The 12,247-nt window shown below is 39.6% G+C and overlaps 1 protein-coding gene across 5 annotated transcripts in view; it reads right to left on the minus strand.

Annotated features, from left to right (window-relative positions):
- Window positions 1-12,247, minus strand: part of c12orf4.L (chromosome 12 open reading frame 4 L homeolog) — a 31,365-nt gene that overhangs the window by 15,399 nt on the left and 3,719 nt on the right. For all 5 annotated transcript variants that reach the window (XM_018250617.2, XM_018250616.2, XM_018250615.2 and 2 more), the window contains 6 exons: window positions 8,674-8,819; window positions 8,101-8,282; window positions 7,078-7,177; window positions 6,759-6,880; window positions 5,595-5,701; window positions 755-952 (listed from right to left, as the gene is read on the minus strand). In XM_018250617.2, the coding sequence (XP_018106106.1) occupies window positions 755-952; window positions 5,595-5,701; window positions 6,759-6,880; window positions 7,078-7,177; window positions 8,101-8,282; window positions 8,674-8,819 (855 nt within the window). The remainder of the gene's footprint in view (window positions 1-754; window positions 953-5,594; window positions 5,702-6,758; window positions 6,881-7,077; window positions 7,178-8,100; window positions 8,283-8,673; window positions 8,820-12,247) is intronic.

The raw sequence follows: 12,247 nt of genomic DNA on the forward strand, positions 1-12,247 counted from the left end.
CACAGAGAAAACGATTAACATCTAATACTTGATGCAAAAAGGGCATAATGCACAATATACATTGCACACACCATTGGATGTATTAACTGGAATGCTTGAGTTCTGTGTTTACAAAACATTAGGCATGCACGAGACAGAGAGAGACAGAGAGAGACAGAGAGAGAGAGAGAGACAGAGAGACAGAGAGAGAGAGAGAATGAATAGATCACCTTGTTCAATATAAGTTCATGGCCTGTGTAGAAGATACTTTCATTTTCACAGTTTCACAGAAACAATTTAAAGTACTTTCAATTTCAAAGGACCTAGTTATGCGTGTGTGTGGCTGCCCATACTGGGAGCATTTAGTGGGGGGCATTTAAAAAAAACTATTAGCCCGCACCTCTGGTGGGGGAAACAAATTGGGGTGACAGGTGCCTTTTAAAGGAATATCCATCTCACAATAATCTTGAAGTAGGATATAAAATGTTATCATAAGTTCATTTCTTTATTTTTTAAACACCTTGTAGATTGGGAGAATAATTGTCAATATCTACACTGCAATGAAAAACTCATAGCTTTAAGAAATGCTTTGCAACTTTCAACATATAGTAGGCCATAAAAATTCTCTTGGAGTTTGTCCCATGTGCCTCAAGTCAGGCAGAGCTGCAGCAGTAAATTCGGATAAGTTCAGATAAGTTCTAAGTTCAGATAAGTTCTGATAAGTTCTAAGTTCTGTTGTGACCTTGAATAAGACCTCTCGAGACTGACAACATACCTCTTTTAATGCCACTATAGGAATTTATGCGGTTGTCAACCAAAAGGACCAGGCCGCACAATGACGTTGAATACAGAGACATTGCAGTTTGGAGTCTGTGTAACTTCACCCCACTGCGGTGATTGCGCTTGTGTTTGCAGAAGTCCAGCATGTCGGCTCTCATCAACCTCAGGTTATGCATGGTCTTCAGCTGCGCCCCTTGAATATACCAGAAGAACAGACTTTTACAACAAATGGCCTAATCCACTCATGTACATATTGTATGGTATTTATAGATTTGATTTAAACCAGTGCTTCTTAATGTTAAATTCCCATTTTCTGGCAGACTACAACTACTCCCAACCTCCAACTGGTGACCCAACATCAAAAAACACTGCTAGGAACATTCCATCTCTGTACATTTGCATTCATAAATGTTTGTGGTTGGTGTCATGCTGCTTAAAGAGGTGGTTTACCTTTAAGATAAATTTTAGTATGTTATAGCATGGCCAGTTCTAAGCAACTTTCCAATTGGTCTTCATTATTTATTAATTTTTCAGTTTTTTTTTTTTTTATAGTTTTTTCATTATGTGCCTTTTTCTTCTGATTCATTCCAGCTTTAAAATGGGGGTCACTGACCCCATCTAAAAAACTATTTATCGTTATTGCTACTTTTTATTTCTCACCTTTCTATTTAGGCCCTCTTCTATTCATATTGTAGTCTCTTGTTCAAATCAAGATATGGTTGCTAGGGTAATTGGGACCCTGGCAACCAGATTGCTAAAATTGCAAATTGGAAAGCTGTTGAATAAATAGCTAAATAACTCAAAATCCACAAATAATAAAAAATGGAAACCAATTGTAAATTGTCTCAGGATATATCTCTGTACATCATACTAAAGGGTAATTTAAACGTGAATAGCCTCTTTAAAGGAGAACTAAAGCTTAACTAAAGAAGTAGGGTAGAAATGTTGTACATTATGTTTTGGGCTTCTGTACCAGCCCAAGGCAACCATAGCTCTTAAGCCGTAAAGATGCCCCAGTAGCGCCATATCTTCATTTGTACTTATTCAATGCACATGCTCTGTGCTGTTGTTACTGAACTTAGGGACCATCACACAAGATACACATGTATAATAAGTCTGATTAGTATTACTATTGGTACATGGTAGTTCAGAAACCAGCAGTATTAGCATCAGAATTTAATTACTACCCTTAATGGGACTGTACTAGGTAAATCCATTATGGAAAAGGACCTTGGAGTCCTTATAGGAGATAAACTTGGCTGTAGCAAGCAGTGCCAGTAAGCAGCATCAAGGGCAAATAAGGAATTGAGCTGTATTAAAAGGGGCATAGATTCACAGGAGGAGGGGGGTTATTCTTCACTGTATAGAGCACTGGTAAGGTCCCATCTAGAATATGCTGTGCAGTTTTGGTCTCCAGCGCTTAAACAGGACATTATTGTATTAGAGAGAAGGGCAACTAAGGAAAAGGTATGTAAAATCTTAGCTATGAGGAAAGACTGGCCAAATTGGGGTCATTCACGCTGGAGAAGAGGCGCTTAAGGGGTGATATGATAACAACTATGTATAAATATATAAGGGGATAATTTAATAATCTCTCTAATGCTTTATTTACCAGTAGGTCTTTCCAGCTGACGTGAGTGAGGTCAAGCATTCAGATTAGAAAAAAAAAATCTTCCACCTAAATATTCGGAAGGGTTTTTTTTACAGTGAGAGCTGTGAACATGTGGAATTCTCTCCGTGAATCAGTGGTACAGGCGGATACATTAGATAGCTTTAAGGGGTCGGATGGCTTTTTAGCAAGTCAGGGAATGCAGGGTTATGGAAGATAGCTCATAGTACAAGTTGATCCAGGGACTAGTCAGATTGCTATTTTGGAAATAGGAAGGAATTTTTTCCCCCTATAAGGCAAATTCCTCTGGATCAACTGGCAGTTAGGCAGGTTAAAAAAAGTTAAAAGGTTGAACTTGATGGACGTGTGTCTTTTTTCAACCTAACTTACTATGCTACTATGTAATAATCAGCCCTGTAGGATCATCTTACATATGATAGGAAAACATAATTTTCAGCTTCATGATTTGTGATGGTCCCTAAACTTAGCTTCTCAACCGCTGCTCAAAGCTCACTGAGCATGCGAGTGTCACAGAAACTCCTAACAAAATCCAAGACGGGAAACTCCTTTGACAACTTTTAAGGCCTGAATTATTATAACTATAGAGATGCTGAACCCTTAGGCTGGTTCAATATATAAAATATGGCATAGCCATATTCATTTACATAGTAACATAGTAAGTAAGGTTGAATAAAGACACACGTCCATCAAGTTCAACCTTTTAGTTTTTTGTTTTTTTTATCTGCCCAACTGCTAGTTTCTAGGGTTTTGTTCTCCTTAAAGGGATACTGTCATGGGAAAAAATTTTTTTTTCAAAATGAATCAGTTAATAGTGCTGCTCCAGCAGAATTCTGCACTGAAATCCATTTCTCAAAAGAGCAAACAGATTTTTTTATATTCAATTTTGAAATCTGACATGGGGCTAGACATATTGTCAATTTCCCAGCTGCCCTAAGTCATGTGACTTGTGCTCTGATAAACTTCAATCACTCTTTACTGCTGTACTGCAAGTTAGAGTGATATCACCCCCCTCCCTTTCCCCCCCCCCAGCAGCCAAACAAAAGAACAATGGGAAGGTAACCAGATAACAGCTCCCTAACACAAGATAACAGCTGCTATAGTTAAAACCCATGTCCCACTGGGACACATTCAGTTACATTGAGAAGGAAAAACAGCAGCCTGCCAGAAAGCATTTCTCTCCTGAAGTGCAGGCACAAGTCACATGACCAGGGGCAGCTGGGAAATTGACAAAATGTCTAGCCCCATGTCAGATTTCAAAATTGAATATAAAAAAATCTGTTTGCTCTTTTGAGAAATGGATTTCAGTGCAGAATTCTACTGGAGCAGCACTATTAACTGATTCATTTTGAAAAAAATGTTTTTTCCCATGGCAGTATCCCTTTAAATCAAACTGAGGCTCGTAACGTACATCAAATGCCCAAAGTAAAAAGTACTGTTCTGAACCAACTACTACAGAGTACTGGTTTCCAATCTCTGGAAACAGTCCTCATTAGGACCCCAAACAAGTGACATGGAGCCCAGCCTAAAGAACATTCTAAAGAGCAAAACAAAAATGGAGATTTGCAACTGGATTTGTGAGAGAAATGCAGATCTTTGCACTCCATTCTAAAGAGCAAAGTCCTGCACCTAGGATGCTACAGTCATATGAAAAAGTTTTGGAACGCCTCTCAGACTGCATAATAATTAACTCCACTTTCATCAAAAAAAGATAACAGTGGTATGTCTCATTTCCCAGGAACAGTACTGGGGTGTTTTCTAAACAAAGATTTTTAGTTTTATTCAGTTGTATGAAATCAAATGTGAAAAACTGGCTGTGCAAAAATTTGGGAACAATTTTGAATTGTTAATTTTGCTAATTTTAATGCATGTAACTGCTCAATAATGATTACTGGGAACACCAAATTGGTTGGATTAGCTTGTTAAGCCTTGAACCTCAAAGGCTGGTGTGTCCAATCATGAGAAAAGGTATTTAAGGTGGCCAATTGCAAGCTGTGCTTCTGTTCGACTCTCCTAGTAAGAGAGACAACATGGGATTCTCCAAGCAATGCTCAAAAGATCTGAAAACAAAGATTGTTCAGTATCATGGTTTAGGGGAAGGCTACAAAAAGCTATAGCTAACTACACAGAGTCGCTTGTTGTATGCAAAAGTTCATTTAGACAAGCCACAGTCATTTTGGAATAAAGTGCTTTGGACTGATAAGACAAAAATTTAATTATTTGGTCATAATAAAAAGTACTTTGCATGGCGGAAGAAAAACGCCTGCTACCTACTGTCAAATTTAGTGGAGGTTCCATCATGCTATGGGGCTGTGTGGCTAGGTCAGGAACTGGGGCCCTTGTTAAAGTCGAGGGTCGGATGAATTAAACCCAATATCAACAAATTCTTCAGGATAATGTTCAAGCATCAGTCAGGAAGTTGAAGTTACGCAGGGGTTGGAACAAGACAATGACCCTAAACACACTTCGAAATCTACAAAGGCATTTATGTAGAGGGAGAAGTACAGTATTCTGGAATCCCAACTTGAATATCATGGAAAATCTATGGGATGATTTGAAGCAGGCTGTCCATGCTCGGCAGCCATCAAATTTAACTGAACCGGAGAGATTTTGCATGGACGGATGATCAAAAATACCACCATCCAGAATCCAGACACTCATCACATGCTATAGGAGGCGTCTAGAGGCTGTTACATTTGCAAAAGGAGGCTCAACTAAGTATTGATGTAATTTCTCTGTTGGAGTGCCCAAATTTATGCACCTGTCTAATTTTGTTATGATGCATATTGCATATTTTCTGCTAATCCAATAAACTTTATGTCACTGTTGAAATACTACGGTTTCCATAAGGCATGTTATATATTAAAAGGAAGTTGCTACTTTGAAATCTCAACAAATGACAAACAAAACTCCAAACAATTAAGAGGGGTTCCCAAACTTTTTCATATGACTAAGTGCAGGACAGGGTGTAAAGTGCTAAATAACATGGAGATTTGGAACTGGATTCATGGGAGAAATGAAGATCTTTGCACTCCATTCTAAAGAGCAAAGACCTGCATTTAGGGTGCTAAGTGCAGGACAGGGCGTAAAGTGCAAAAAAAACATGATGAGATTTGCAACAGGTTTTTACACCTGGCATAATTCCTGAAACTTTATAAATGAACCCTATGGTGTGAGTTACACTGTATTCTTTATGAATTTGTCTCACCTAAATGAATTGTAAAGCTTTCCTCCAGCTGCCTGTGCTCTTCATACGCTTCCCGGCTGGTATCTGCACTCTCCTGTAGGCTGTTGGGCTGGAATTTGATTTCTTCACTAGAATATAAAAGAAATGACAGTTTCTTCTTGAATGCCAAAGAGGTATTTACAGTTCTGTTTAAATGCCAATCTGAAGTCCTTGTGGCATGGAAGCTGGTGACAACTTTGATCTGCATGTAATGTGATGCAGGCCTAACCATCATGCAATGTGCTTTGTGCCATACACTGGCCTGTATGTAATGTGCAGAAATGTTATATGATGTCCTCTGCATAAGATGCAACAGCAGCTGCTGCCTGGGGGTGAAAGCATGAACCTTTCCAATTGTAGCAGTTTTTATATCATTAAAGGGTTATTCGACTTTAAATTAATTTTTAGTATGGCGCAGAGAGTGATATTCTGCATTGATTTGAATAAGAGACTTGAAGAAGAATAGGAGAGGCCTGAATAGAAAGATGAGTAATAAAAAGTAGCAATAACAATAAGTGTGTCACCTTACAGAGCATTTGTTATTTAGATGGGATCAGTGAAAACTGGAAAGTGTCAGAAGAAGGCAAATGATTCAAAAACTCTAAAAAAATAAATAATGAAGAGCAGTTGAAAAGTTGCTTAGAACTGGCAATTATATAACATACTAAAATTTAACTGAAAGGTGAACCACCTTTTTAATAAAATGCAGGGTGTACACACTTAGAAATAAATGTGTTAGGCAAGTTCTATATAAAGGTATGGAAATTAGTGATGTGCGGGCTGGCCCGAAACCCACAGGTTTACCTACGGGTCGGGCAGGTTCGGGCCGACTCCCGCACAAAATCTTTGCGACCTAGTACTGCTGGGTTCCGGCGCTGGAATTTATAGACTTTCGCCTGTCCCGGCCCTTTTGTAACGTCACTGCGGGGCAGGCGCGGGGCAAGCGCGGGTCTATAAAAAGAGGGCAGGAGCGGGCCCGGTTCAGGTGCGGACGAAGTTCTCGACCCGCACATCACTAATGGAAATGGATACAAAACATAGCATATTCCATCATTGTAAAATGTTCCTTTTTACAAGAAGCATTACACATTTCCCCAAGGACAATTGAAGAAAGTCAGAATTGTGTTTTGAAAGGAGGAATTGTACCTTATGGAACTGTTGTTGGGATTCTTCAGATCATGGTGTAACTTGATAACCCACTCCTGGTATTCTTGCTTTTGGATGGTAGACAATTGCTGTAACTCTGTGCCCCATTTATTTTCTAATACCTAGAAGTAAATGTACTTTGTGTTTTGTCATACACTGACAGGGAAAGTATTAACTTGGACATTAGCACATTATCCTTATGCAGCTAATTAACTCTGTTATTTGCCAAAAACCTTAGTGCTCTCTAACTAAAGACTTTTGGGCCTCTAGTAGTAAACTCTCTCTTGTGGGTTCTGGGAGCTGTGGGTGGAAACATTACCTGTTGGGATTCGAAATGCTGAGCAGCTACTGAATTCACATCCTGATCAGTGAGAGACTTGCCCAGTTCCTGCATCACTTTGTTCATCTCTGTGCCCTGTCTAAGAAAATAATTATGTTTGCTTGCAAATAAATACTATACAGAACTCTAAAAAGATATTTTCAGTATAAAAGGGCTGATTTATTGGTTAGAAGGAGGCTTCTTCAAAGCACTGATGTGGTTTAAAGGGGTTTTGTTTTTTCTTAAAGGGATTCTGTCATGATTTTTATGGTGTTTTTATTTCTAAATAGCACTGTTTACACTGCAAATAATTCACTCCACCATATAAAATGTCATTCCTGAACTAACAAGTGTATTTTTTTTTTTGTTTTAATATTGATGTGTAGGCAGCCATCTCAGGTCATTTTGCCTGGTCTTATGCTTTCAGAAAGAGCCAGTGCTGCATTATGGAACCGCTTTCTGAAAGGCTATTGGTTCTCCTACTCAATGTAACCAAAGCAGTAGCAGTGGGACATGGATTTTACTATTGAGTGCTGTTCTTAGATCTACCAGGGAGCTGTTATGTTGTGTTGTGTTAGGGAGCTGCTATCTGTTTACCTTCCCATTGTTCAGTTGTTAGGGAGGGGGGGGTGATATCACTCAAATTTGCAGTACAGCAGTAAAGAGTGACTGAAGTTTATCAGAGCACAAGTCACACGACTGTGGGCTCCTGGGAAACTGATAATATGTCTAGCCTCATGTCAGATTTCAAAATTAAATATAAAAAAAATCAGTTTGCTCTTTTGAAAAACAGATTTCAGTGCAGAATTCTGCTGGAGCAGCACTATTAACTGATGTGTTTTCCATGACAGTATCCCTTTAAGACTTTGATGAATGCATAATTCATGCTATGACACACCGAATCCAACAAAGAACTTCCCCGTACGGGATGCACACAAAGCAAGAAATTTGCAACTGAACTGACAATGAGGCAAGGCCAGTAGTTGAGGGGTCAGATTTTGTCCCACCATGTGAGATACATACCTCTCCCTTAATTTCTTCAGCTCCACATCCCTTTCACTCAGCAGTTCTGAGATGCTAAGAAAGTAATTGTGCTCCAGGTTTAGAAGGGTCTCTGAAGCCGGGGAATGTATCAGATCATGGTAAATGTCGGCAAAGTCTTCATCCCAGTTGGGCTCTTCGGGTCGTGCATGTTCCAAAGTTGTCTGCAGTCACAAAACACATTCTAATTTAGTAAACTGGTGTATGAGAAAAGCACAGCAGGCTTTAGCACAGGTATGGGACCGGTTATCCGGAATGCTCGGGACCAGGTGTTTTCCGGATAAGGGATCTTTCCATAATTCAGATCTCCATACCATAAGTCTACTAAAAAAAATACTTAAACATTAAATAAACCCAATAGGAATGTTTTGCCTCTAATAAGGATTAATTATATCTTAGCTGAGATCAAGTACAAGATACTGTTTTATTGTTACAGAGAAAAATATTGAAGTATTGGATTAAAACGGAGTCTATGGGAGACAGCCATCCCGTAATTCGGAGCTGTCTGGATAACGGATCTCATCCCTGTAAATAGAGGCACTGAAATCTTCTCACCTCTGTATAGGATTTCATCCACGTATTGGCTAATTTCTCTGCTTCCACCTCAGGTGACCTCACAGCTTCCAGGGCCAGTTCAGCCTCTCTGTCGTAGTCCTTGACTGTCTCTTCCTCCACAAAGCGACACAGACATTGCTTTAGGTCTGTTATGTGAGAAATGTACCGGAATTAAAGGGGATGCCCTGCACACTTTGGTGACTTTTTTACTTTAGAGGGATAGCAACGCGTTCCAATTTTAGAAGGAATATGACATGGAGCTGCTCTCTGTCCCTTTATAGGTCTTTTAACCACAGAGCATGGACGCCATTGTGGGAATCATAGTCTTTCTTGGACATAAACTGGCTACTACATTCAGTGGTACATGTAGTCAGGACCAACAGTGCAGAGAACATCAAAAGACAAACATATACAGCTTTTTTAAGTACAAACAGTTTTGAAATCACAGAAAAATGTGTAATTAATGTAAATGTAAAGGCCCATGAAAATGTTCTTAAAGAAAAACTATACCCCTCAAACAATAAAATGATATTGCATAAAACAGCTCCTATGTAAAACTCATGTAAATAAACCATTTTCATCAGGGATGCACCGAATCCACTATTTTGGATTCAGCCGAACCCCAAATCCTTTATAAAAGATTCAGCTGAATACCGAACCCTAATTTGCATATGCAAATTAGGGTTGGGAAGGGGAAAGCATTTTTTACTTCCTTGTTTTGTGACAAAAAGTCACATGATTACCCTCCCTGCCCCAACTTGCATTTGCAAATTAGGATTTGGTTTGGTCGGGTGGAAGGATTCGGCCGAATCTGAATCTTGCTGAAAAAGGCCCAATCCTGGCCGAATCCCAAACCTAATCCTCGATTCGGTGCATCCCTAATTTTCATAATAATATACTTTTTTAGTAATATGCGCCATTGGGTAATCATAAATAGAAAATTTCCTTTTTAAAAAATAAGGGCCGCCCCTTGGGATCATATAATTCATGGTGCACACAAACAAACCAAACATGTTAGGTCACATGAGGCAATTAACAGACTGAGTTCCGTCTTTTGCTTCCACACTTCTTCCTGTTACAGTTACAGCTGCAGTATTACTGGTCAGGTGATCTCTGAGGCAGCACACAGATCATCATGAAATGGTGGCTCGTGGCTTAAGGCCCCCTCCCCCAGGGAGTCCAATCAATAACCTTGTGCCCCAGGCGGGTGCAAATATTCCCAGTAGCCCAGGATAATTTCTTGAAGAACGCCAACTCCTTATTTGCTATATTGACCATATTTGGGATGTCAAGGACCTACCAAGGCTAGATTTGGAACGTGCCTCGTGCCCAAGATTAGCTACTGGACTTATAGAGCCCCCCACCCTTCTAGTCCCCAATTAAACCTTTACATCTCCTTTAATATTCAACAGTAGGTATGGTCCATATCTTCTTTAGTCTATATAAACCTACCTGCAAGGTGTGTAACCACAGTTCTGCAGTATTAGCCCTGTGCTTTCTGAGTCATTCCTCCTACTCATCATCCAGCAATGAATGTGTTAAACACTAGCTCCTGTGCCTGAAAATGTAGTGGATTCTGAAATATTTCAGGCTGCTGCCCAGAGTCAGGTGCTCTGCCAGCTGTCCGTGTTCTCAGAGGCCATGTGAGCACAAAGTCATGCTAACAAGCTGCTATGTGACTGGTTCATTATCTGCCAGCAACAGCATACCAGCGGAGAATCTTGTTTATGCATTACAAGGGAATGACCCAGATGGAACATAGAGACAAATTATATATTCATAAAAGCACTAGAACACAGCAAAATGAAGCGAGTAAGGTAATAATATCCTCATATTTTGCAACAGGGGGTACTTTATTGTATTACACGAGTTTCAGTGAGTCATGTGACAGAAATGACATCACTACTCACCGTTTATAACTGATGACATCAGTACTCACCGTTTATAAGGATATAATTTACAAGATATTCATGGCTTTTGTGTATTATATACTGTATAATATATATGGCATTTTTATGGTCTGTGGTCCTATACTGTAGAACAAAAAACTCTTCTTTACAGAGGCCCCCTTGTCCTCTTCCCAACTGTGTTGGTATCTGCAAGTAAAAGTTGCCAATCAGGAGAATGCTCTGTGGAATCCAGAACTCTTCCCTTTGCATGTGTTTCTGCTCGACAAGGACTGCCTGGGAGCCAAAACAGAATGTGATGTGGCCAAAGATGGTGGCTCTTACTACTACTCTTAGGGGCAGATTTATCAATATGCAAGATTAGAACTCACCACAGAAAAACTCACTCACTTTCTTTTAATTCCTATGGGTTTTTTAAAATTGTATTTAACAATAAAGTTCATCATTTGATAAATATTTAAAAATCCAATTAGAATGAATAGAAAGTGAGTGAGTTTTTCTGTGGTGAGTTCTAATCTCACATCTTGATAAATCTGCCCCTCACTGTTACAGAGCCAATATGGGGGGACAGCGGTACTGAGGAGAGGGCCTCTATAGGGGTATTAATGGATAAAAACAGGGGGTTAGTTTTCCTTTATAAAGGGAAGGCAACATGTATTCTATGCATGAGCAGCGGATAAGAACAAAATAGTACACAGGAGTAGGTGCTGAAGCTTTTTTCAGTTTATATCTATATCTATTTTACAGTTAGGCTCAGACTGGTGGGTGCAGAACCCACTGGGGCTGCCACCCCAGGGGCCCGCACTCCACCCCCAAGGGACTCCTGTCACCCCTCCTCCCCTGAGTGCACGTAAATGAAACATATCTTCACCTAAAGCAATTATAGAATTTAATCATTGGGTAGAACGGCTAAACAGCGAACAAGCCCTTGTATCACCTCCCAGACCAAATATAACTAATAAAGCTAATAATGACTTAGGCCAATGGCACACAGAGCAGGATTTTGGGCAGTTTTCCTGCTGTTTTTTTTTCAGTACACTACCCTCTGTTCTAAATCCTATAGCACACAGGACAGATTTAAAGGGGTGGTTGTTCCTGCTGAGCTGGGTTTAGTACAGTGGAATGCCTATGTTGGTTTTATGGTACATGTATGGGATCTGTTATCAGGAAACCCATTATCCAGAAAGCTCCAGAAAGGCCGTCTGCCAGAGACTCCAATTTATCAAAATAATCCACATTTTTAAAAATGATTTCCTTTATCTCTGTAATAATAAAACTATTATGGTATCTCTCTGTACAGGATATAAAAAAACCTAGAGAAAGTGCAATTTATGATCATGTCTGCTAGTCGTCTTTTGTCAGGCCAAACCCATGCTGCCTATGGGGAGTAACAAGAAAGCTTGCCAGTAAGGCTGAATCCAACGCAGAGTTAATAATACTACCTGTGAATCCAGCGGAATAAAGAAAAGGGAGAATAATTATATATTTGGGGAGGGATATCAGAAATGCCCAATGTCCGAGCAAATAATTACCTAAACAGAGAGTGCACCTGCATGGATGGAGCAATTACCATTAATGTCTATCCCCTATATAATAAATGCAGTAGGTTTGCCCATGAGCAGCAACCAATAAGATGATTGCTTTTGAACAGATGACCAGGAAATGCC

Source organism: Xenopus laevis, chromosome 3L (assembly GCF_017654675.1).
Source record: "Xenopus laevis strain J_2021 chromosome 3L, Xenopus_laevis_v10.1, whole genome shotgun sequence".
NCBI lineage: Eukaryota > Metazoa > Chordata > Amphibia > Anura > Pipidae > Xenopus > Xenopus laevis.